General features: G+C 43.8%; 1 protein-coding gene across 2 annotated transcripts in view; it reads right to left on the bottom strand.

The window, feature by feature from the left end:
* LOC147727140 (fructose-1,6-bisphosphatase isozyme 2) overlaps positions 1 to 27,312 on the bottom strand; it is a 326,433-nt gene that overhangs the window by 211,339 nt on the left and 87,782 nt on the right. For both annotated transcript variants that reach the window (XM_086961191.1, XM_086961190.1), the window contains exons 4-5: positions 8,993 to 9,133; positions 6,831 to 6,968 (exon numbers count right to left, since the gene is read on the bottom strand). In XM_086961191.1, the coding sequence (XP_086817317.1) occupies positions 6,831 to 6,968; positions 8,993 to 9,133 (279 nt within the window). The remainder of the gene's footprint in view (positions 1 to 6,830; positions 6,969 to 8,992; positions 9,134 to 27,312) is intronic.

The raw sequence follows: 27,312 nt of genomic DNA, 5'->3' as shown, positions 1-27,312 counted from the left end.
TGCCCCTTTGCCCTATGTTTCCCTCGTTTTTGAGTTCTGAGGCATCGTTCGGTAAGCTGGCCGGCCTGTGGGGTACCACTATTGGGTTATGTTTTTGAATAAATATCCTTGCTACTTTATTGTGGCTCCAGAATTCCTTCGCAACAAAGTTGTGCCGACTGGAGGCTGGGATGTCTGCAGGACGCAACACAACTGATGGTTACACAAACCCACTTATCGTACAAAGAAAGCAGGCTTGTGGGAGAGACAGGTTACCATGTGAGAAACTGTGCCACACCAACGAACAAATGGTAGAAAAAAACATTTATGGGCCAGGAAGGAATGCAGCATTAGAGAGACAGGGTACTGTGTGAAGAACTATACCACATTTCAACCCAGTATTGACTGTTAGGACGAACTGATAGATTACCCTGCCTCCGAGTGCATCCAGTTTTACTGTTGTTGCGTGTTATGAAGAAATAATGCATTTTGTGCTTGTGTCTTGATCATGCAGCTCTTCAAACATGAAAGGTTCTGCAGCTGTAATTAAATTGTTCCCCCCTTTTTTTGGTGCCTTTCCCTTGGTTCTCGTGCCCTCTGCCCCCGTGTTTTTCGTGTCCTTCTGCTGTCTGTTCCCCTCGTTTTTGGTGTCCGCTGTCTGCCTCGTTTTTGGTGGCCTTTTGCCCTCAGTTTCAATCGTTGCACCCTCTGTTTCCCTCGTTTTGGGTGGTCTTATGCCCTCTGTTTAAATCGTTGCACCCTCTGTTTCCCTCGTTTTGGGTGGTCTTATGCCCTCTGTTTAAATCGTTCCCCCCTTTTTTTTTGTGCCTTTCCCTTGGTTCTCGTGCCCTCTGCCCCCCGTGTTTTACGTGTCCTTCTGCTGTCTGTTTTTGGTGGCCTTTTGCCCTCAGTTTCAATCGTTATGCCCTCTGGTCAGCAAACTATCCCTCCCCCCCAGCCCTGAGCTTACAGTTATCTCTATATACAGAAAAGGTGGTCGGAGGGGGATGCAGTGGGTGGATGGATGCATGGTGGATGGATGTATGCATGATGCATGGATAGATGGGTGCATGGATGGATGCATGGGTGGGTGCATGGATGGGTGGATGGATGGATGCATGAATGGGTGTATGGATGGATGCATTGGTGGGTGCATGGATGGGTGGATGGATGGATGGATGCATGAATGGGTGTATGGATGGGTGCATGGATGGGTGGGTGAATGCATGGCGGATGGATGGATGGATGCATGGGTGTATGGGGTGTGAGTGAGTGCACATAGAAGATGCACTCCGTGTCTATGATCAAAGCGGTCTACAAAAACTGCATGTAGGCAGAGGGAGGGATGGTGCAGGCGGAGGGGAGATGGTGCAGGCAGAGGGAGGGATGGTGCAGGCAGAGGGAGGGATGGTGCAGGCGGAGGGGACATGGTTCAGGCAGAGGGTGAGATGGTCCATCCGGTAAGTTGTGAGGGGGTTACACCATGAGTTACCCGCACCGGGTGACACCAACCCTAGTGCCGCCACTGATTAGAAGCTTCAAAGAAAAGGAAGGACGAAAACGTCACTATAAAATCTGTATGTATTTTATTGGCTTGTAAATATATAAAACAATTAAATTTATTTTGTTAAGGCTATCTTGGACAAGAGGTCACGTTGTTGCCTGCATCACACAACACTCATTTAGGCGTTCAGATTTTTTGGAACCCCAACAGGCAGCAGAAAACAAAGGTAATTAGCCTTACAGTGCCCTTTCTCATGTAATTATCGATTCAGGTATACTCAATTCTTTCCATTTGTGTCTGATTTGCATTTTTTTGCCCTTAGCTTTATAAGACAAGGAAAGCACATCGTTTTGCTTTCACGCTTAAATGAATTACTGACGTTCAGCTGCTTATATTGTATACTTTTTTCTGGCTATTTTCTCTTAGATCATCCCGATTCAGGTGGTCGGCACGTTGTTGCCTGCATCACACAGCACTAACTTTGGAGTTCAAATATCTTGGATCAGCAACAGTCAGCAGAGAAGAAAGGTAATTTCAGGTAACATCTGATGGCGGGATGGATGGGTGGGTGGGATGGATGGATGGATGGATGGGTGGGTGCCTGGATGGATGGATGGGTGGGTGCCTGGATGGATGGGTGGGTGGTCCGATGGGTGGGTGGGTTGGGTGGTCGGATGGATGGGTGGGTGTCATGGGTGGATGGCTGGATGGATGAAAGCTAATTTGCCTTACAGCATGCATGCAGTATTTTTTAGACCGCTTCGATCATAGACACGGAGCGCACCTTCTATTCGTAACATGCAGTTTATCTGCCGCGACGTCCGTGGGTGCGTTTGCAATCGTTAGACTAATGTCTATTTTGCCTCTTAAAATAGGCCGTCCCCACCGTGAGGCTTTGTGTGCAACCTATCCAAACACAAAGAAGAACGCCATACAAAGCGTAAAACAACGATACAGGTACATTAACGCTATTTCCAATGTACTCTTACGACACGAAATAGTGTCTGGGAGCAATGTGCTGCATATTAGCATGGAATTGAGTGTCTTTGCTGTTTGGTGTATTAGGCGTGTAATAATGGCAGGGCAAACTAATTTTTTTGGGTTTTCAGAAACAAATTGCTATGTTTTGTCGAACTTTTGTAGTACAGTACTTATAACATAGAACACCTTTAAACACTTGTAAGTCCAAAAAGTGTCGTTGAAAGACCTAAGTAATAATGCCACCGCTAACTTTTCTTTTTTACTTTATGTTACAGATTTGTAAAGGTCCCGGAGTTGCAAGTCAAGCAAAGATTTTGGGTTTCTACGCTAAGTGCAGCACCATCAGATTAGCACAAAAGGTAAACAAGCATTTGCAATGCAATAGGTCCCGCATTAGGCAAGTTGGCTTTATTTCACCAGGACATGACACAATTGTTAGGTATATTTTTTTGGGTAAATTGTGACATTAATAGTTTTGTCATTTACAATGTTAATACTTGTATTTCTGGGAAATGTGACACCTATAGCCTTTTAAATGCAACATGTTTTGGCTTGACGTCACTTACAAGCCTTGATGTTACAAATTCAAGTTGTTCATAATAAAATTTTTATTAAAATTTTTTTTTTTTTTTTAATTTTCAATGGCAATCACGTACACTTTAGTAAGTAATCTTGGGGAGATTATATTTCTTTTTTTTTTTTTTTGCGCGGGCCTTACATCCTTCTGGGGCTGCTTGGGATGGAGGTGTACTGCTGCGGGCGCAGGGGTGTATTCAGTGCTTTATGCATTTCGTGTCCGGCATTAGGAACAATATGTCTTTCTTATGATTTTTAAAAGGAATGTTTTTGTTTGTTTCCTACTGGAAATCTCTTTCTTACTATTTTTAAATAGCATTTTCTGTTGTCTTCCTACCGCAAATGTCTTTCTTATCATCATTTTTAATATTTTTTTTTTTTCCCCGACAGAAAATGTCTGATCCAAAGATGGCGCAATATATCACGTCAAGCAGAGGAAATCGCCTACTGAAACACAGCGGTTATATATATTCCAAGGAGAGAAATTCAGAGCCACGGGGTCATTGGAAGTGTGTGCAATATTACTCAAGGCATTGCAGAGGACGAGCGGTTACTCTGGGTGAGTCTGTTTTAAGGAGCACAGAGCATAACCACTCGGCCTCTGCAACTGCTATTGAAGTTAGAGAATCGGTAAATGAGATGAAAATGATTGCATGCAACTCCAATGACCCGTGTGGTGCCATTTTAAGGGAGGTATCACAACATATTAGTGAACATGTGGCTAGTAGTATGCCTGCCATCCCCAGCTTACGGCGAATGATCCAACGTAAGAAACTCACGAATCACCCACAAAGTGTGGCACCACAAACTTTTGGGGATATTAAAATGCCTGCTGAACTGTGTGTTACCGTTTCGAAGGAACAGTTTATTCTGTATGACAATGAGAACTGTGAAAAGCGCATTTTAATATTTAGCACCCCCCGCAATCTTAACCGCTTGGAGAACAGTGATGTGTGGATGCTTGATGGGACGTTTAAAAGCACGCCCACCCCTTTCACCCAGATCTACAAGGAATCCTTAAAAAAGGAGCAAAGTTTCCAGGAAATGCGAATGTCACAGTGTTTAGCAGGTAATCTACATGCACGTGTTTGCCCGCGTTCAAAGGAAATGTCTGTCAGACTTTTGGCAGTATTAAAACTTTTCCCCTTCTCTGTGCCTTCTGACTACCTGTCGTCCATCGCACATGTGCTTAATTCCTTTGGGTAAAGCAAGTTGGCACTTGTATGTGTTGTATTCCATCCTCTGAATCCTTACTGTTGTGCCCCATAATCCTGTCTGTAAATTGTACCCCCTATTTTTCCCATGGAAATGTACTTTATTTTATTCATGTACATACCTAGTAAGTTTGTAAGTATTTTGTATACAAGCAATGTAAACCGAATAAAAATATACCTACGTATTTATTGCGTTGACCAAATAAGAATGTACAAACGTGTTTATTGTATTTTACAATTAAATATGTACAAACGTGTTTTTGGTGTTTAACAAATAAAAATGTACAAACGTGATTATTGTGTATTTTTCTATGTGACATTACATATCACCTTGCTTTATGTTGTTGCATGACACCTTGGTGTAATTATTTAGCGGGTAAAGTGCATGACACCCACCCATCCCACCCACCCATCCATCCACCCATCCCACCCACCCACTCATCCATTAATCCACCATCACCCATACACCCATCCCACCCACCCACATCCACCCATCCCACCCACCCACATCCATCCACCAGGACCCATCCAACCCACCCGCCCATCAATCCCCCAGCACCCACCCATCCAACCATTAATCCACCACATCCATCCATCCACCCATCCCACCCACCCACTCAATCCATCCACCCATCCCACCCACTCATCCATTGACCCACCATCACCCATCCACCCATCCCACCCACCCACTCAATCCATCCACCCATCCCACCCACCCACTCAATCCATCCATCCACCCATCCCACCCACTCATCCATTAACCCACCCACCCACCCACTCATCCATTAACCCACCATCACCCATCCACCCATCCCAGCCACCCACATCCATCCATCCACCCATCCCACCCACCCACCCACTCATCCATTAATCCACCATCACCCATACACCCATCCCACCCACCCACATCCATCCACCGCACCCACACACATCAATCCACCAGGACCCATCCAACCATCCCACCCACCCACTCAATCCATCCACCCATCCCACCCACTCATCCATTAACCCACCCACCCACCCACTCATCCATTAACCCACCATCACCCATCCACCCATCCCAGCCACCCACATCCATCCATCCACCCATCCCACCCACCCACTCATCCATTAATCCATTAATCCACCATCACCCATACACCCATCCCACCCACCCACATCCACCCATCCCACCCACCCACATCCATCCACCGCACCCACACACATCAATCCACCAGGACCCATCCAACCCACCCGCCCATCAACCCCCCAGCAGCCACCCATCCAACCATTAATCCACCACATCCACCCACCCACCCACTCATCCATTAATCCACCATCACCCATGTACCCATCCCACCCACCCACATCCACCCATCCCACCCACCCACATCCATCCACCGCACCCACACACATCAATCCACCAGGACCCATTCCAACCCACCCGCCCATCCATCCACCCGTATTAAATATGATGCCTGAATAAATATGATGCATTTCTTTGTTTCCAAATACATTTATTTTAATAAAAACAATTTCGATTTTATAAACACAATTGCGAATATGCGCACAATTCCCCAGGACGTATATCATTTTGGTATGAGTGGAGGCTCGAACCTTGTCTGCCAGCACCAAAGTCTGGCAACCGATCCGTCAGACCACATATTTTATTTATTAATTTTTTTATTTATTGAGGTATTGTACGTGCCGGTTTGAAACAGATGTTAGTATCTTGAAAGAAATGACCTGATTTGCGTTGCAGTTCTTTGTTTTCCAAATCAATTGCTTTATTTAAGAAGAGCACCAAAGTCTCTTGTGGCGGTATAAAAGGCCGGATCTGTTCTTAAATAAACAAGCAGCGATTCTGCTCGCAAAAGTGTCTTCAACAAATAAATATAATGCCGGTAAAGAAATGTTCTTAAATAAACAATCCATTAATACATTTTCCATTTTATAAACACAATTCCGCTGGTCGTATATCATTTTGGTACGAGTGGAGGCTCGAACCTTGTCTGCCAGCACCAAAGTCTGGCAACCGATCCGTCAGACCACATATTTTATTTATTTATTTTTTTATTTATTGACGTATTGTACGTGTCGGCTAATAAACAAAAGTGTCTTCAACAATTATTCTGCTGTCTTCCGATGTAATGTTTCTTAAACAAACAAAAGTGTCTTCAACAAAGATATATTCTGCTCGCAAAAGTGTCTTCCGATGTAATGTACAATTATTCTGCTGTCTTCCGATGTCATGTTTAAGAAATATTCTGCTCGCAAAAGTGTCTTCCGATGTAATGTTTAACGATGTAGAATGAAATGCGATGTACTTGCATGCGTTCTGACGGCATGCGATGTGATGTCGCGCACGATGTAACAGCAGCGATGCACTGTCAGCGCGATGCGACATATCCGATGTAAGCGGCGCTTCCCAAAATAAAATAACGCTCGGAGAAGCACTGGGAGTAAAGTACATAAATACATTTAGACAGTTTCCTCAGGGATGGAGTAACTTAGACCCAGGCATGCAGAGATGAGGCAGAATGTTAGTATGTACTTTAGATTTCAGTTCACCGATCCTTAGCTATAGTCTTCCTTACCTCAGGGAACTTTTTGCTGTTTAAATATTCTGTGATGGAAGGGTCAAAGTACTTGGCATAGCCCTCGTTCAGGCTGTAGATCTTCCCTTTCTTCTTTATTTTAACATCTTTATCCACCAAGATAAACTCGCCGAGAGCCTGCGGATCTCAAAATTATAACACAGTTCAGAAGAATTGGAGTTTATATTTTAATCACATGCTACATGTAGCGAAGATACACTGTTCTGGCCCCATCCTCCACCCTGAATGCGTACACAATCCTCTACCTTTGGCTTTGTCTAGAAGTCAGTTACCTTGGGTAGGTTTGTGCTCTATCAGTATCACATACATAGTCTACTCTGAGAAGAGCAGCTCCCCCGCAACCAATGACAGTGCAAGGAGCACAGTGTATTTATCACATGTGTTAGTGCAGCGCGGATAACACCCAATGAAACCATGTAGTAAAGTGTTGCTTCTGTCCAATAGGGATTGGACCTGAGATCTGTTGATGTTCGGGAGATGAAGATTGTGATTATCCAGACAATGTGGTGATGGCAGCCAGCTTGGGCAAACAGAATTTTCTTTTAAAAAACACATGGAGACGTGAAAAAGACCTCTAATAGCCAATATGTCCCTTTGCAGCCAGCTACTGCTTCCTAACTCAGTACTTCCTACAATATTGTCTGCATCTTTTGCTTTTGTTTTGCTAATATTTCACAATAATTCTATAAGTATTGGTAATAAACAAGACCAGGACCACCCACAAGAGACAGACTTCTGGAGCACACCCACACACCAACACCAAAACACCCACCCAACATTATGGAGCTCTGTTCACTTGGAACTGCCCACAATATGCATATTCAAGAGGCTCGCAGATCTCCCACACAGGCAATTTATACGACACATGACTTCCACACAACTGCCACGAATCACTCATTTATCACTTGTATGATTTCGATATGAGGTTGCAAGTACCACTAAAACTCCCTTGAAACACCCCTGCGGGCACTACCTCTAACATGAAAACTCAAACAACACATAGGTTACATGATGTGTCACCCATGGACCAATTGTGCTTTGTGACATGCAATCAACGTGTTCTTCTGAAGGATGTGAGCCCCACCCTCGCTTTTATGAATACCAAATACTGGGACTATCAAAATCATATAAACTGTCTGAAAACACAAACAGCCCACGTGAAAGACCATCAGATGAATAACAATCATGGAGTCTGCTCCGGGATTCTTGGTGACAACCAACATTGTTATGCTTGGAATATGGCAAAATGACAAGCAACAAAATGTTCAAATTAATTGAAAACAAGGCAGTCAATCCTTTTCACGGCTAGACACATTTAGACTATGTTAAGCCTGAGCTGAAAACACTTAACTGGCTGGTACTGCAAAGTTGGATGCATTTTTAGATCTAGTATTTGGTGCAATGGGCTCTCCGCGGACAAGAACTCAGCTTCATGAAATCTAAAATTCTGTGCTTCCACACATTAATATCTTTGCGAGTCAAGTTAATTTCTCTTCATTTCATATTCCAGTATTAAGGAGGCAGATCATTTGAGTTGTTTGGCCCTGTAGTTTATATTTGAATCATGCATGCAATTACCACGCAAGCATTTACAACGCAGTCTGAACCACGAATGCGTCTTTACAATGCATTCCTTTACCACGCAAGTCATCACAACGACATGTCTTTTTAGAGAAGCCCTGGACTTTGGAATATTATAATTTGCTATTCCAACTCCAGTCTGCGCACAAGTAGGGAAAGTGTTGGACTCAAACTCCAACATCAGTCTAACCTTGCTTTCCCTAAGACAAGTCGTTTTAAAGATTTGCATGGTAAAGGTATGCTTTGTAAAGATGCATCTGTGGTTCGGACCACGCTGTGAAGGCACAGAGTGGTTCGAGCCACATTGTAAAGGCTGATTCCTGCCCCAGCTCCAGGGTACTGGGAGCTGCCTATGTGTTTGCAGACCACTGATAGCTCTGATCTGTGAGCCCAGTGAGGCTGTTAGGTGTCTGTGATGCACACAGGCAGCAAGTGTGTGTTTGGTTACATTTGTAGGATTCTGGTCATAAATGCTATGTCATCGCACTCGATCATTAAAGAGTGTCGCAGGCTCTACTTTTCGTTATAAATTTAAACTGAAATATATCCCTTGTACATACCGGATCCAGCATGAAGCAATCTACTCCTTGCCCAGTGGAAAGGGCCACAAGGGTGGCACTACCATACAGCGCATAGCCAGCCGCAACAATGTTACGTCCAGGAATGAGGGCATCCTTCTCAGTGGGCTCATCCTCTGTTGTCTAGGGAAAGAGAGATCAATTGGTTTGTGGAGTATCATTAGGTTAGAAAGCAATCATAGGTAGCATACACAGACAGATAACATGCAGCTCACACTCACAAATATTGTTTCCTCACTGCTTTAGCATAATTCCCTAATCATAGACATCTCCCTCTTTTCGAGCAATAAAGTTAAGTAGGGCAAAAGTGAGAATTGGCTCATGTCGATAGTCACCACTCGGGTGTCTGTTATGGATTCCATTTTCAGTGATTGCCGCTAAACTTAAATAGCTGAGTATTCTCATCAATTAGGGACTCAAATGCATAGTTGAGGACATACCACACCCCCTTTTTTTAAGATTAAAATGACTCCATTCCATTCCAAACAAGTACAATAATTGTCCAAATATCAAGAGCTTTATTCCATCTTGCATTGCATAAAAAATATTTTCAAAACATATCCACAACCAATAGCGTTTCGTCCCATTCACATCAGTGCTTCTTCAGGGAAAATGAAATCAAAGTAATAGTTCCTCCTTGTTTATTCAATTCTTCCCTTTAGTCAAATAATACATTTATTATCAAATTTTTTCTTCTTGCTTATCAATTTTTTTACTTCATTCCCATTTTGTTATCACGATCTGAAAAAGAAAACAGCTACGGCCGGTGGTGGGAGTACCTGCGGGCGGTGACGTTGGGAGGGGGAGGGGCAGGGTGGGGGTTAGTAATGTATGGATTACAGAGTTTAACAGGTAAGTTAACATATATATGAATAAAACAAATTTTGTTGCGTGCACTGCATCACCAAATGCGCTGCAGTGCGCACAAAGAATTTAATTTTATTCATTTATATGTTTACTTACCTGTTAAACTCCTTAATCCACACATTACTACCCCCACTCTGCCCCTCCCCACGTCACCACCCGCAGGTACTCCCACCACTGGCCGCAGCTGAGAGAAAAGAAGCATCCACTTGGCAATAAGAATTCTCAAATTCTGGCCTTAGTAGGCCTTCATGGTTAAGCTTCACGTGTTGTTGGCCGACAACATGTGGAATTTAACCATGAAGGTGTACTAAAGACAGAATTTGAGAACGGTTATTGATAAGAGGATACTGATTCTCTTTGTCAGACTGTGACAAAAAACTCGGAAATACGTCAAACAAAACAAGTTTTAAAGACATGTGCGGAAAAAAAAATAAGCAGTGGAAGAAAGAATTTAGATCCATATTTTGGACCAACAACATTCTTGTTTTATTTATTTTTTTTAAAAATATTTTTATTGAAGTATTTTGCATTTATATACAAAGCACGGCATCATTGATACAAACCAAAGATTAGAGGAGAAAAAGTATATACCAATAATTCATAAATCAAAATAAGAAACAATGACTGGATCATCAGCAGGTGAGGGTGAAATTTCCAAAAATAAAGTAGAACACAAATTAGATCATAAAAAATACCATTAATAAATGCAACATGTATTTTCATATTGAACAACATCAATATTGTATTTGCACCAAGTTAATATTTCTTGTCTGTAGGCAATCCAGCATTTCTCATTATTATTCCTCCTTCCATCGAGTTATAGGATCCCATATTATATCCCCCAACTTCCTGCCCTTTTTTCCCTTCCTTGCATATATCACTTTCTCCATTTTATACATTATTAGTAACTTAGCCAGCCATTTATGGAAGGTAGGTGGTACAGGATCTATCCATGCAGAGGCTATACATAATCTCATGATAGACATAGCAACAAACAAAAATTCCCTCCCACGAAAAGAACGTATATCCTCAACATTTACTCCTAATAGGATAGTTCCTGGGGTTAGAACAATTTCGCTTTCTACAATTTTACTTATAAAACATTCGATTTCCTTTTTAAATAAATCTAAACGGGGACATAAAGCAAATACATGTTCCAAGTCAGCATCCGAGCTTCCACACCTATAGCATGTAATACCCACTAACCCTCCCCATTGAGCTATTTTAGCCGGTGTATAATACAGGTGGTAAAGTGTTTTATAGTGTTGAGCCTGTAATGGTGCAGCACATAGTAATGATTTCCCCATTTCTAGAGAGATACCAAAGCTTTCAAAACTAATTGTAAGATTATCCCTCCATTTTTCACTCCACTTTTGATGATCATCTTGTTTTACTTTCATCAATTCAGCATACAATCTTTTAATTGTGCAATCCTCTCCTTTCTGAATAATTTCCATTATAGCATTACGCCTGAATCCCAGAACACCACCTTTCTTTGCCAGGAGGAAACTCCTAATCTGCAGAAATTTAAAAAATTGCCTTGCTTCTAGGTTATATCTATCTTGCAGATCTTTGAATTGTAGAAAACAATGTTCCCCCCTAATATCTCCAATGTTTCTGATTCCCCTGTTTTCCCACTCTACCATTATAGGTCCCGAAAAAATATCTTGTGGGAGAGTTGGATTATGTAGTAATCTCGTATAAGAATTAAATTTTCCCAAGCCAATTTTTTTGTTTTAGAATGATATTTAAGGAGGACTGGAGTAATATATTGTGCATCAATGAAATAGATTAAAATAAAAGATTGTGAACGCTTTGTACTGAGAAAATTAAGTTAATCCCAAACAATTTGTAAAATATAGTATTTTTGGTCTTGCAATAAGAAACTGAATGTATTGACTTGTACAGCATGGCCAAGCTTGGGTTGATTGCACCTATTGTTAATATTACAGGGAAACTGTTGGTGTGCGTGGTATTTATGCCACAAGCAGTATTATTGCAATCATTCAATGATTGCATCCAATCACATTTAAAATATTCCCTATTGTGGAGGTCCCAAACCATTAGCATGGTGTATTACCTACCATGTTGTAGTGATATATTTTGCATACTAGCCCTTATTCTACAGCAACTGTGTCTACATCCAATAAACTGAAATATACTTTATTTTGTTTGAGGGGATGTAAAGCCACAAGCAGGCAGGCGTCATGGTGGCCTAAGACTGCTTCATATTATGTCCTACTACCTAGCATAAAAGCTCTCACAATTAGCAGATGTACTCCCACAGATGCATGACATGGTTCTAGAAACCAAACTTGAAAGAGATCTGACATGTGAGACACTGGCCATAGCCCACCTATACCAAGCCAGATCACCTTGGACCATGAAAGACAACCTCATCAAACATTCGACTGCCATGTTCTGGCAGAATACACCGCTGCCTGAAGGCGCCTCTGTTGCTGCATGTTAAAGCTGGTGTAATGCCTTTATTCACAGAGAAAAATAAATCAAGCAGCTGATGGCTAGACCTTGCCCTGGTCCTAGCTTAAAGGTGCATTGGCGTGATCAGGAGGTCAGCTGTGGCCAAGTTTCTGCATAGGTTCATATACTTTATAAAAAAGGAGGACGCCTCCTCGCTATTTAAAACAAATATTCTTTCTGTACAGGCTGGGACATTCAGACCAACCGTACAGATAAATTGCAGAATGACATTCAACTTAACATTTATCATGTCACTTTGTATATTTTGTTTGGCAACCGTAAAACAGAACACAAAGGTATACCACTGTTACATTGTTTGGGGAAATGCAAGACGGCAACGCAGCAGTTCACATAAAATTAAGAAAAATACTGAACAAGATATGCCCCATCAATGAAACGATGTACTGTGTTTGCATCAAAGTTAATAGTCCTTACAAGCTCCCTAACACCGATAGTGATTGAAGAACAAATGAGGAGAAATTACAGAAATGACAACTACAATATTCTCACAAAACATTCTAATAATTGAAGCGCCCTACCTTAATAGGACAACAGTCGAGATTATTTTGTTTGTACACCTGATAAAAAGTTTTTTGTTTTTAATTCACTCCCAATGTACACTAAGGTCAAGCACGGAAGGGCTTGATCAGTCAGTTAATTTGCCCTTCCATAACATTCTAAAGAAAGAAGTCCACTTCAATTTGTCCCATAATCATCAACGCGTTTCATCCTCTGGCTTTTTGGAGGTCTCCTCAGGACCTGGGCTGGTCTAAATGGCCCACAGAATCGAAAAACCAAGGTGAAAGGCATGGCAGAGACCACTTAGGCATGAACTTCACGAACGTAGCAAGCAACAGACCACCATGACCTTTCAATACTTAGACCAGAGGTCTTCAATCTGTGGGGCGCGACCCCCAGGGGGGTCGTGGAGTCCTCTGAAGGGGGTCGCAGATTCTGTCCCTGGCTTGGGCTGATGAGGGTGCTCATGGCGAGGCCTAATTCACACCGAGGTGTGAAAAACATCGAAGCCTCATTAACAAGTAAAAGACTTGTCAAGTACTCGGGTGTGCCTGTGTATGTCCCTGAAGCCGTTTCGAGCTGGGGAAGTGGGGGAGGGGGGCTGGGGGAGCAGGCTGTAGTGTAGCCTGCCCTTTGAGGTCAATGGATATTGCGCGCCTGGAGCTGTGGGTCCCGTGACACATCCCCCGCCCCCGCAGGGAGGCACAGAGATGCCCTCCCATGATCCGGAAAGAAGGAAAAACACGCAGAGAGGTACTGACCCCCCCCCCCCCTCCCCCACGAGAAAGGCACAGAAAAGGTGGGTGAATTAATGATGGGTGGATGGATGGATGTAAGGATGAAGGATGGATGGATGTGTGAAAAGGTGGGTGGATGAATGATGAATGGGTGGATGAAAGGGTGGATGGATGAAAGGGTGGATGGATGTAAGGGTGGATGGATGGATGAAAGGGTGGATGGAAGGAAGGATGAATGATGGATGGATGTGTGAAAAGATGGTGGATGAATGATGGGTGAATGGATGGATGAAAGGGTGAATGGATGAACAATGGATGTATGGATGGATAAAAGATTGCATGGATGAATGATGCATGGATGGATGTGTGAAAAGGTGGGGGGATGAATGATGGGTGGATGGATGAAAGGGTGGGTGGGTGGATAGATGAAAGGGTGGATGGATGATGGATAGATGTATGGATGGGAGGATGAATGGGTGGATGTATGTATGTATGGATAAAAGGTAGCATGGATGAATGATGGATGGATGTGTGAAAAGGTGGGTGGATGAATGATGGGTGGATGGATGGAAGGGTGGATGGGTAAAGGATTGATGTATGGATGTAAGGATGAAAGGGTGGACGGATGAAGGATGGATGGATGTATGGATGGATAAAAGGTTGCATGGATGAATGATGCATGGATGGATGTGTGAAAAGGTGGGGGGATGAATGATGGGTGGATGGATGGATGAAAGGGTGGGTGGATGAAGAATGGATGTATGGATGGATCAAAGATTGCATGGATGAATGATACATGGATGGATGTGTGAAAAGGTGGGGGGATAAATGATGGGTGGATGGATGGATGAAAGGGTGGGTGGGTGGATGGATGAAAGGGTGGATGGATGATGGATAGATGTATGAATGGGAGGATGAAAGGGTGGATGGATGTATGGATGGATAAAAGGTTGCATGGATGAATGATGGATGGATGTGTAAAAATGTGGGTGGATGAATGATGGGTGGATGGATGGAAGGGTGGATGGGTAAAGGATGGATGTATGAATGGAAGGATGAAAGGGTGGATGGATGAAGGATGGATGTATGGATGTAAGGATGAAAGGGTGGATGGGTGAAGAATAGATGGATGAAGGATAGATGTATGGATGTAAGGATGAAAGGGTGGACCGATGGATGGATGTATGGATGGATAAAAGGTTGCATGGATGAATGATGTATGGATGGATGTGTGAAAAGGTGGGAGGATGAATGATGGGTGGGTGGATGGATGAAAGGGTGGGTGGATGGATGTATGGATGAAAGAGTGTATGAATTAAGGATGCATGTATTGATGGGAGGACGAAAGGGTGGATGGATGTATGGATGGATAAAAGGTTGCATGGATGAATGATGGATGGATGTGTGAAAGTGTGGGTGGATGAATGATGGATGGATGTGATGAGGTCTAACAGGCGCATTTATGGTTGTCAAAAGATGATGATGAGTACCAGTTTCTAGAAACTTTTGTCAGAAGGGGGTCCTTACCCCTAAAAAGGTTTTACAAGGGGGTCTCGGCATCAAAAAGTTTGAAGACCTCTGACTTAGACCATAGATCCAGGTGTGTCATAGTCCCAAACAAGATTACTCCTCAAAACAAGCATTTGCAATGCCAAAAGTCTCACCTTTGGGATCTTATCAGTATTTAGGTTTGCACCACATTATCGTGGGTGCAGCATTTTATTTTTACTGTGCAGTACCACAGGTTATATCGCTTGGTGTCCCTTGGGATCTTTTTTGGCCACATAAGCTACTGCACCCTGTGAGGGATCGTGCTCAGCGGCACAAAATGCAATTATAAAACAATTCCAGCAGTGGGGAAAACTGATCAGTGGAGCTATTGACGCTGTAAATGGTACGTTCTCCAAAAGAAAGGTGCTAACGTCAAATTTCAGGATAAAGCCTGGCATGCCGAACTGCAACAAAAGAAAGTAAATAAATTAAAAATACCATTAGATAAGTTTCTGCTAACATGCCACGCTGCAGCAACAGAAATAATTGGAAATGGTGGCCGCAGAACATTTATTCCAAGCAAAGCGGCCGGATGAAGTTTAAGGTGTGGTCTCCATAAGCAGACAGCAGGGAGGGAGGAGTGTAGAATAGGCAGGGTTTTTTTCCGTGGCAGGAAGGAGGGCACCCCACAGGGAGATGAAGCGCCAAAGCTCCAAGTAATAGATAAAGTGCGGCATTTGTAAAACGGGTGCCGCGCTGAGAGTTAAAATATGATTTGAGTTATTTATTTAAAAAATGGAGGTGGGAGAGCTCGCCGTGCAGAACCAAATAAAAGTGGGGCCACCATACTTCAACATAAAGCGCAGCATGCCTTGTTACACCATAAGAAACAAAATACATAAAAAATACCATTAGGGTCCGGGAAGAGCAGTCGAGAAGCTTATTAAGAAAATAGTGCTCTGACGTAAATGAAACAAATAGAGTAAGAGCACATGTAAGAGGGGCATTCCTTATGGGAGGTTACAAGAGTAGAAAAGGAGGGACTACTAAGCAAACTAACAAAAGGAAAAAAAAGAATTTGCACTAGACTGTCACAAGACCCAATTGATAACATGGGCAGGGAAAGGGCAGAACTTAAAATCCATATTCTGAACACAGCATGTCTCGAAGCATGTGCTGACTAGGTAATACCTAAAAACTGTGAAAAGAGTGAAAAACTGGGAGCCACAGCTTCTTACAGAAGCAGTGTATCATCACCCAACCACAGACTGGGCCCCCATTGACACTTCAAATGAAGGAATCTACTACAGGTATTCAAACCATCTGAAAAAGAAGGACTAAACTTTACACACCTGTTGAAGAGCTACCAACTTTCTTTTTAGTAAGAGTTATTGAACTTTAGGATGTGATCTAGGGAGATCTAGACATGAGAGAATTAGAAATATCCCCAATTGGATCTTGCCTGGAACCAAATGCGTAACTTATTGAGAAAGTATGTGAAAATATACATTATTTTTGTTTTAGTTTGCTTCTGCTTAATATGAATAAAAGGTTTTTGAAAATCAACACTGTTGTTCAACTCCTCACATCGACGGCCCGCTAAGCCATTCCACTCCTGTGAAGGAAGAGAATGGCCAAATGGATCTGGAAACACAATCATTTCATTCAGTCACACTGAAATTTCCTGCTTCCCCAATCCTGGATTATCTATGGAGAATGGGGAAACCACAAGGTAGTACTGTCAAGGCTTTATAAAGTTTTCATATTCAATAAACTCTCCAAATGCTTGGAAAAGGAATGGCACCAAAGGAAGGTTGGGCCATGCTCTCGGAGCCCACATCAAGAGCCTACGTGAAGGCAGGATGAGGTTTAATTCATTCAAGATCCTCCAGCACTGGCATCGGACCACAATAGTGAAGCGAGCTTCTACTTGGCAGTTCCAATTGTTGGCAATGTGCTCTGGAAGAGTATTATCCCCGAAAGGTAGCTTGGTCCTGCTCTAATCCAGAGCCTTACTGGTCAATGATAATCAAGACTCTGACTGGCATCAGTTACTGTACCGTAGACACCTCCTCCAGAAAAGCCATATTACATGATACCAGATGTTTCTCCATCACCAGCAAACAGAGGAGATGGCTGCCTGTTGCACTGGATAGAGCCATGGTCATCGTCCAAAGACACTGCCATTCATTACTGTTCCGACATTGAGTGTGGCAGTCTAATATGGTTTGGCTACCAAGCTGCGACCAAGAAACTAACAGAATTTAAGACTAGATGAAAAAATGTCTAGTCTCCCTGATCCATTCTTGGGAAGTGAGTGAGGAGAGATTAACTGGGGCCCTGGTGACCTTTCCCAGGACAGGAGCAGGCCGCTTTAATGGATACGGACTAGCAGAGTTTCCATGTGAGTCCTGTGAGACACTGGAGGATGAATAGGGGAGAGGATCAATATGTCGGTATATTTCACTTCCACTCTCCTCAACCGTGAACAACGCATCCTCCATTCACAGTCACTGCTTCTTTTTTCTACTGTCACTTGGAAGCACAATTCTGTTTCTCCTATGACACCCATCCTATTCTAACGACATGGGCTGGTTTGGGCAGAGTGACACTAGAAGCAGCATCATTAGAGTCAAGGTTCACTTCCTAGAGGAGTAGCAAAGTATGTCTGGTAAACATAAGGTTATGGGGTAATCCTAGGAGCAGTATTTTTTCTTGTTGAGTCTATAAAGCTGGTTCTGGATTTAGATGCGCGTCACGTGTCCAACTGAAGGTTTGCTTTGAGCCAGCAAGTTGTTAGACAAAGGGTGTGTTATGTTTGTAAATCTTGCCGGCAGTTGTCTTTTCCTATTTTATCCTATGCAGCTCTATGTTATTCTACGGCTTGTAAAGCACGTTTTCTATTTCCTTTGATGTACAACAGTTTGTCGTACCTACTATTCACTGGATACTAACGCGCTATAATGCGAGCGCAGCAGGCACAAGAATATAATAAACAAATATATATATATATATATATTTTATGGAAGCTGAATTGGTCAAACTGGGCAAGAAAAACTTACCCAAAGCCTGAGAGGATCTGTCTGGCACTCCGCACTGGCTTTCTGTGACTAACAAACAAAGCTACACAATAAACATTAAGGTGTCCCTCTGGTAGAAGAGACAACAATTCAAGAGGGTGGTTGGTGCGAACCACGCCCATACATCACCTCAGTAGGAGGCGGTGTATAGGCGTGGTAAACACCAACCGCCCTCTTGAATGTTTGTCTCTTCTAGCAGAGGGATAACGTATCGTTTAATGTGTAGCTATCTAGAGAGTAAGTATCCCCTCTTCCTTTGACATAGGAAAGGATCTCCCCGCCCTCACAGATGATTCAGGAGGTCCCATGACCTTCCATACCAACGTTTTGAGTAACCAATAAAGCTGCCAACATTGTTTGTACTAGTGCAGACGATAGCTGAGGGGTTTATTTGTTCAGAATAGCGTATGGAAACAAGGGGATGCTTTGTGGTTTAACATGGGGATGTTTTATGGTTTAAGAGGGCAGAGCCCAACAATGTCGGCGTGCATTGGAAGGTTTCTGCCCATTGCCATACCATGTCTTGTTGAGCCGCAAAAGACGCAGTGAAGCACAAGTGAGGTATTTTTACTTAATTAATTAGTTTCCAGTTTAACTAATAAACTTTCTGTTTATTATAGGATCAATGGGGGTGCCAATTCGAGTTATGTGAATAACAAGAAGTGCATTGTGGTGGGATTTGAGGATTAGATTTTTTCTTAATTGACATATTTTAAAATTTTCGTTATGTAAGGCCATTGAATTTAACCACACAGGCTTTTTTACATTGATTCTATTATATATGAATTGTATTGGCTATCACATGATTAATATTGTTTTAATTAATCAATCAATAAACGTTTTTGAAACATTTGACTAAATTTAGTTCTGTTAGAAGAGTTGGTAAGTTCCGGATGTGGAAGGGATCCACGTTAGTTGTCTGCTGATCATTGGCGGCTGGTGACCTTTAAAAGTGGTAGACGTAATCCTTGGTTCGATTTCCAATGAGTTTCTTCTTGAAGGGTTCTCTCACACTTCATTGCACTAAGGGTCTCATTTACAAAGATTTGTCATAGGGCAGAGCCGCAAGTCTTTTTGCTGCACTGACCTACCCCAAATTGAAAGGGTAGGAATGCACCATATCTACGAGATACAGTGCATTGTTGTTCTTTCAGCCAGTGCACTATTTAGTGCCTAGCACCACCACAGGCACACTTGTTCTGCGCTACTCTAAAGGAGACCTCGATCAGATCGTGCTGCATTTTAGCAGCTTTTTAAAACTTCCCGTTTTGCCTGCCTGATTTCATTTTTCATTTAAAACTTTTACCCTGATTTTAAAATTGGCCTACAGCTTACCGCACTCTGCCCCGCTCACTGCATATAATTTTGGAAACAAGCACCACGCTTTTGCGGGTCCCTGTCCACGTCTCGTTATAGTGGCCATCTTAGGTGGGGCTGACGACGCTAGGCGCTCTGCGCGGTCTAGTCTTGGAGGCTGGACGCGCATTTAAGCGAGGCAAACCTCGGCGGGCGCTCTAACAAGCTGGTGCTACTCTAAAGGAGACCTCGATCAGATCGTGCTGCATTTTAGCAGCTTTTTAAAACTTCCCATTTTGTCTGCCTGATTTCATTTTTCATTTAAAACTTTTACCCTGATTTTTAAATTGGCCTACAGCTTACCGCACTCTGCCCCGCTCACTGCATATAATTTTGGAAACAAGCACCACGCTTTTGTGGGTCCCTGTCCACGTCTCGTTATAGTGGCCATCTTAGGTGGGGCTGACGACGCTAGGCGCTCTGCGCGGTCTAGTCTTGGAGGCTGGACGCGCATTTAAGCGAGGCAAACCTCGGCGGGCGCTCTAACAAGCTGGTGCTACTCTAAAGGAGACCTCGATCAGATCGTGCTGCATTTTAGCAGCTTTTTAAAACTTCCCATTTTGTCTGCCTGATTTCATTTTTCATTTAAAACTTTTACCCTGATTTTAAAATTGGCCTACAGCTTACCGCACTCTGCCCCGCTCACTGCATATAATTTTGGAAACAAGCACCGCGCTTTTGCGGGTCCCTGTCCACGTCTCGTTATAGTGGCCATCTTAGGTGGGGCTGACGACGCTAGGCGCTCTGCGCGGTCTAGTCTTGGAGGCTGGACGCGCATTTAAGCGAGGCAAACCTCGGCGGGTGCTCTAACAAGCTGGCGCTACTCTAAAGGAGACCTCGATCAGATCGTGCTGCATTTTAGCAGCTTTTTAAAACTTCCCGTTTTGTCTGCCTGATTTCATTTTTCATTTAAAACTTTTACCCTGATTTTAAAATTGGCCTACAGCTTACCGCACTCTGCCCCGCTCACTGCATATAATTTTGGAAACAAGCACCGCGCTTTTGCGGGTCCCTGTCCACGTCTCGTTATAGTGGCCATCTTAGGTGGGGCTGACGACGCTAGGCGCTCTGCGCGGTCTAGTCTTGGAGGCTGGACGCGCATTTAAGTGAGGCAAACCTCGGCGGGCGCTCTAACAAGCTGGCGCTACTCTAAAGGAGACCTCGATCAGATCGTGCTGCATTTTAGCAGCTTTTTAAAACTTCCCGTTTTGTCTGCCTGATTTCATTTTGTATTTAAAACTTTTACCCTGATTTTAAAATTGGCCTACAGCTTACCGCACTCTGCTCCGCTCACTGCATATAATTTTGGAAACAAGCACCGCGGTTTTGCGGGTCCCTGTCCACGTCTCGTTATAGTGGCCATCTTAGGTGGGGCTGACGACGCTAGGCGCTCTGCGCGGTCTAGTCTTGGAGGCTGGACGTGCATTTAAGCGAGCCACGCTGACGCGCAGCGTCATCGCGCAGCGGGATCGCCGAAGTTCCGCCGGAGTTCCGCTTGAGTTCAGCCCGTCTGCGCCCGTCCGCGCTGAGGACGGGCTGCTCTTTGCCAACATGTCCTTAGGTATGTTAACTCGGAATGCCTTGTGTGACCGCGTATATTACACCACCATGGCACTACATTTATTACGACCTCCCATCCCCACCACCTGCACTTTATGCACTCTGCCTTCTCATTATTTTACATGTGCTGGTTGTGGCTTTTCCACCGGCAAAATGCAGCTTTCCAAGACGCAATTAAACAAAAAACACTACCGGGGGAAAAGGAAGCCGACCTAGGGCCGTACCCCATCTTTTTTTCCTCTCCACTTTTGGAGCCTAAACTGTAGATCGCTCCCTAAGAATAAACTAAATATTTTCGATTTCACCAACTATGTTGTGTTGCATCAGGACAGACCCTCTGGTAAAGGTGGTGGAATCGCAATCATTTTCAAATCCATCTATCAATGTAAACTGGAACGACTACATCTTCCAGGTAGTGAGGCAGCATTATTTATATTAATGATTAACCCCTGATTGACGCTTTCCGGTCTGCTAATTTATCGGCCGCCCGGGAATGCAGCTTCTTGGATTCCCTCACTTGTTGATTGCCTTTCTGCAACATTACTGAAATCGAATAATTTCACTATTCTTGGTGATTTGAATATTCACTTAGAAGATGTTAATAACCCCCTGAATAAATCTTTTTTATCTGATCTTGAGGTTTTTAATCTCAAACTTTGTAATTCTGGGGCTACTCATCTCGCAGGCCACCTCTTGGACCCAATTATTTCTAGTCTTTCGTTCGATTGTAATCAATCGGCGCGTCCATTAAATTGGTCTGATCACTACGCGATACACTTTATGTTACCACCTGGTTTATTTTCTACCAGATCTCATATGGAGGAAATTAAATCTTCTTACCGATGGGATAGGCTCGATATCGCTGCCTTTAATCAGCGTCTGACTGAGACAATTCCGGTTTCTATTAATACTGAGCAGGACTTGAACATTCCTATTTCTTGCTGGCTGACAGACACAGTGACTGCCCTTACCCCGCGTTCTAGCAGCAAATATAGATCCCTGCGCCCCCCGGCACCTTGGTTCTCCGACGAATTAAAAATCCAGCGTGCCAAATGTAAGGCCCTGGAGAGGAAGTGGAGGACTTCATACTCCACTCCTTGCAAGGTGGCTTACAAAGACGAATTGAAAGTCTACCATGCAAATTGTAAACGTGCCAAGGCCACTTATATTGCTTCTACTATTACCCTCGCGCAAAACTGTCCTCGGACTCTTTTTGCCACCGTAAAGAAACTTACAGGAGCAGACACCACTCCCTCCATGCCGGCCCTGGATGGCACACAATTTAATGCCATTGCGGATTTCTTTACATCTAAGGTTGAGGGCATCTATCAATCTCTGGCCCCCCTCTCATTGCCAACTGATTCCCTTCAACCTGGCCCTTCTTGCAGTGTTTCTTTCTCTCCCACTGTATTTATTTATAATTGGTTACCATTTGATGACTCCTCCTTCCTGTCTTGTCTAAATAGTATCCGTTCGGGATCTCCTCGGGACCCAGTTCCTATGAAGATACTAAAACAACTAGCCCTTGAACCACGGAGATTCTTAATGAGGTTATTAAACATCTCTCTCACCGAATCTCTGGTGGCACAGGAATGGAAACATGCCATGGTTGTCCCCTTGCTCAAAAAATCTGGTGCTGACACCACAAATTTAGCCAACTTTAGGCCTATATCCCTGCTACCAGCCTGCTCCAAAATACTGGAACGTGACGTCAACACTCAGCTCAATGAGTTTGTTGAAAACGTGGGATATCTCCATCCATCCCAATCAGGCTTTCGCGCTAATTACTCCACCGAATCCGCACTCCTTGGGGTGACCGAGCGAGTCCGACACGGTATCAATAGCGGTGAGACCTTTGCGCTTATTCTTCTTGACTTAAGCGCTGCATTTGATACCGTGTCTCATTCCACTCTTTTGGAGTCCCTCCGCTCCCTTGGTGTTGATGGATCAGCGCTTGCCTGGGTGGCCTCATTTCTCAATGAGCGCACCTTCCAGGTTTTCTCAAACAAGGCTGAATCTGCGATTCATTCTTCAGCTTACGGCGTCCCTCAAGGGTCTATATTAAGCCCATTGTTGTTTAATATTTACATCAGACCTCTTGCTTCCATCGTAGAGGACGCCGGTCTGTCCATATATTCATATGCAGACGATACGCAGATTGTGTTTTCTCTTTCTAGCAGCAGGGCCCAGGAAGTCTCTGCCCTCAAAATTGGCCTATCTCGCGTTGCAGCTTGGATGCAAGACCATCTGCTGAAGCTCAACGGAGATAAGACCGAGGTTATCATATTAGGCAAGCATAAAGATCTGTGGGGCTCTAGACACTGGCCCTGTGATATGGGTCCTCTGCCTACCCCTGTGCCTGTTGCTCGTAACCTCGGTTTCCTGATTGACGACAAACTCTCGATGAGGCAGCAGGTGACTAAGGTCGCTGCAGTCTGTTTTTCCATCTTACGCTGGCTGCAGAAGATCTTATGGATGCTGCCTGAGTCCACCCGCAGAATTGTCGTTCAGGCCCTTGTGATGTCCCGCATTGACTATGGCAATGTGCTTTATCTTGGAGCGGACAAAGCAACAATTAATAAACTCCAAGTGGTACAAAATTCAGCCGCTCGCCTCTTGCGTAATGTTCCACGGAGAACGTCCGCAATGCAAGCCTTGTGTGACCTACACTGGTTGAGAATCTCAGATCGCGTGACTTTTAAAACACTGTGTTTTTTGTTCAAGATCCGTCAGGGTTCTGCTCCTACTTACCTCCTGAACCTTGTCCAGCCTTATCTACCTGGCCGTTCTTTAAGGTCATCTAATAATGGCAATCTTTTGATTCCAAGAATCCGACTGGCTAAAATGGGAGGTCGCTCGTTCGCATATCTTGGACCGAAGATGTGGAACGCTCTTCCGTTGGCGTTAAAAACAGAAACTAATCTTCTGGCGTTTCGCAAAAAATTGAAGACCTTTCTGTTTTGATCTCCTCATTTTGTGATCTCATTTTTGCACTTGCTTGTTTTCTTTCTTCAGTCTGTCCCTGGCGCCGAGAAACCCATTGAGGGTAGCTGAGCGCAATACAAATCCAATAAAATAAATAAATAAATAAAATTGTTGGCAAAATTATTTTTGTGCAGGAAGGAACACCTTCCTGCACAAAAAAAATCCATGGAGGCATTGTCCTTGTTCTGCAGCTCACATGGAAAGAGGAAAAAACTAGGAGAAATGAAAACATTTCTCCAAGTCATGCCTACTACGGGAAGGCGTAAGGTTTTGGTGCTGCCCCAGGCTTACATGACTTTGTAAATATGGGGCAGAGGCAAAATCCATGGGTGTTTCGCAGGAACAACCACTGCAACGCCAATGGAACGCCTCCTTGACACAGAGCAAGCATGCAGAGCTCTGCGCTGCCTTGTCTCACTCCATATCTATCAGGCCGCGCAAACCCACGCAGGGTGCCTTTGCATCGCCCATAGATATGATTGAAAGACCTGAGCCACCAGAGCGTCTGAAAAAAGGAGCTCCTGCAGCGTAGGCCTCTTGTAAATAAACCCATAAGTTGACTGTCTCACTGTGACTCACTCAGACTCACTGAATCAACCAGTCTCACTCATTCTACTCTCACCCACTCTGTCTCACTCAGTCCCACTCATTCTGAATTTCTGTGCCTCACACACTGTAACACTCAGTTACACTCACTGTCATTCTCCCTCACTCATTCACATTAATTCTCACACATAATCGTCCTTATTGTCACTCATTCTCGCTCACTCTGACTCACTCCTTCACCCACTCTTTGTCACTTTAACTCACACTCATAGTCACACAGACATGCTCACAGTGGTGGAATGACGCAGGCACCTTCATCCACCTGTGTCAGCAATCAATGTCACTAGCTGCTTCAGTTTGTTGCCGGACCCGAAGCTGGTCTGCATTTTATTTTATTGTGCCTAGAGTGAATAATAATTCACCCTTGGTACAATGAAAATGCACCACATAACAAGGGTGGTGTAGTGTAGCTGTGGATCCCAGAAAGGATGTCCGCCACTGGTCCAGGGACACACATCCATCAAACCAATGCCTCCACTCAATCTTCCATCCTTTCAGTTATCCACCCCCTTTCATCCATCCATTCATTTGTCCTTTCAATCATCCATCCTTTCACTTATCCATCATCCCTTTCACTCCATCTATCAATCCTTTCACTCCATCATCCTCCCTTTGACTCATTCATCTATCCACCCTTTCACTCAGTCATCCATCCTTAAACTGATCCATCCACCCTCTGTCCCATCTATCCATCATTCATCTATTCCTACAACCTTTCATTTACCCTTTCACTCAGCCATCCATCCTTTCATTCACTCATCCATCTATTAATTCATCCATCAATTCACCCTTTCAGTCATCCATCAATCCATCCTTTCATCTAGACATCCATCTATCCTGCCTTTCACTCATCTTTCCATTGTTTCACTCATCCATCTTTACATCCATCCTTTCACTCATCCATCCACATTTTCACTCCATCTGTTCATCCACTCATCCATCCTTTTACACTTCTACTCCTCCATCCTTCAGTTTACTTATTCTTCCATCAATCCATCCTTTCTCTTATCATCCATCAATCCATCCTTTCACTCCTCCATTCATTCACCCTTTCAACTATCCATCCATCCATCCATCCATCCATCCACCCTCCCTCTCTCTCGTGCTTCCATTCTTACATCCATCCTTTCACTCATTCATCCATGCATCTATCATCCACCATTCATTCCATTCATCGAACCAGCCACCCACCCACTCACTCACCCTCCCAAGTTAATTATGAGCCTTTGTCTGCCAAGCTGCAAACAGTAAAAGGCCAATCAAGAGCTCCATTCACTCTGTAGCTGCTAATGCAGGGAGGGGTTGGGGGTGATGAGGCCCCTGATGCAGAGGCCGAATTCCACATAACCTCTTAGTCCACTGGTGAAATTGTTGTCCTCAGCTGGTTCTTTCCTTCTCTTGGACTCTATAGTCGAGATAAGGAGCTCAGCTCCATAATTTATTTTCATAGTGAAAACAATTGCAGTACTAAACACGTGTTACTTTTAGGAGAGCAGCCCCATGTACTCCTCCTGTGGCCTGCCACTAAATGATAAACAAAAAATGGTTGCCACCCACTGCCTTCTTGCCCTTATCAGCCTGCCCCAACCGCAGCGGTTGAAGTGCATGGAGTTTTCTAACTCAGGGCCATTGTTCATGCAGCCCAAAAGCAAATGGATCCATGGCTTTCTAATTCAGCACTCCCTCTCATATGATGTCACTGCTGTAGCTTGTGCCTGTAGACCGAAGAAAACCTCGCCCGGCTGGCATTTGCCCAGTAGGACATCTGCAAAGTTCACTAAAGTTCGCCCAGGAGATTCAGCACACCACCTCAGAGCAGCAATAGATTTTCAGCTGCTGTGTTTATTTTCCCCGTTCTGCCTCTTTCCGGAGGGTGGCAGGGCAACGCCCCTATTGCCCATAAACACCAATCGCCCATGTTGCTGAACTTACTCTGGCAACTAGGCTTAAACAAGCACTGGCAAACCCAAATAGGTGTGATATTGGCTACCAGCCATACGGCTTTGTCAGTTCCTGCTTTTTTTGGGGGGGGGGGGGGTGCAAAACGTACTTTATTGTTGGGTAAGCTGATGGGTTCTCATCAGTCGAATCAATGTAAAACAAAATACAAAAATGGCTAAAAATTCATATTTTTGGTCTCAATAAGTATACTTTGCCATAGTAGTACCTGCCACCTAAGGGAACTACAGTGAATTTACCAATGGCTGAAGTGGGCTGCTGGACTCGACCATGCTGTCTGCTGTTGCAGGCAGAAGAAAAAATGTGAATGGTACAGAAACAGACCGACGAAGAGGGCTAGCTGAAGTAAGTGCATTATATAAATACATTATTTATTCAATAGGTGCTGTCCTCTCGCCAGACCTAAAAAAGAGGATGGGAATATTCTCAGTAAATCTGAAAACAATTTAGAGACGGTAAAGCATAGTCTGAAATGCTCCTCACTGCTTCTTTTACAGGAACCCATGAAATACCCTGTTCTCGACCTGTTTTCCACCACAGGCACATGACATATTTGAATTTTTATATATTAATATATATATATATAAAAAAAAATTTTTTAAAGTGTAAGATACCACCCATATAGCTGTATGTGATCAAGGGCTCTTGAAGCCCGAAACGC

This window comes from Lissotriton vulgaris, chromosome 3_1, assembly GCF_964263255.1.
Source record: "Lissotriton vulgaris chromosome 3_1, aLisVul1.2, whole genome shotgun sequence".
Lineage (NCBI taxonomy): Eukaryota > Metazoa > Chordata > Amphibia > Caudata > Salamandridae > Lissotriton > Lissotriton vulgaris.
This window is presented reverse-complemented; position numbering and strand designations above follow the sequence as displayed.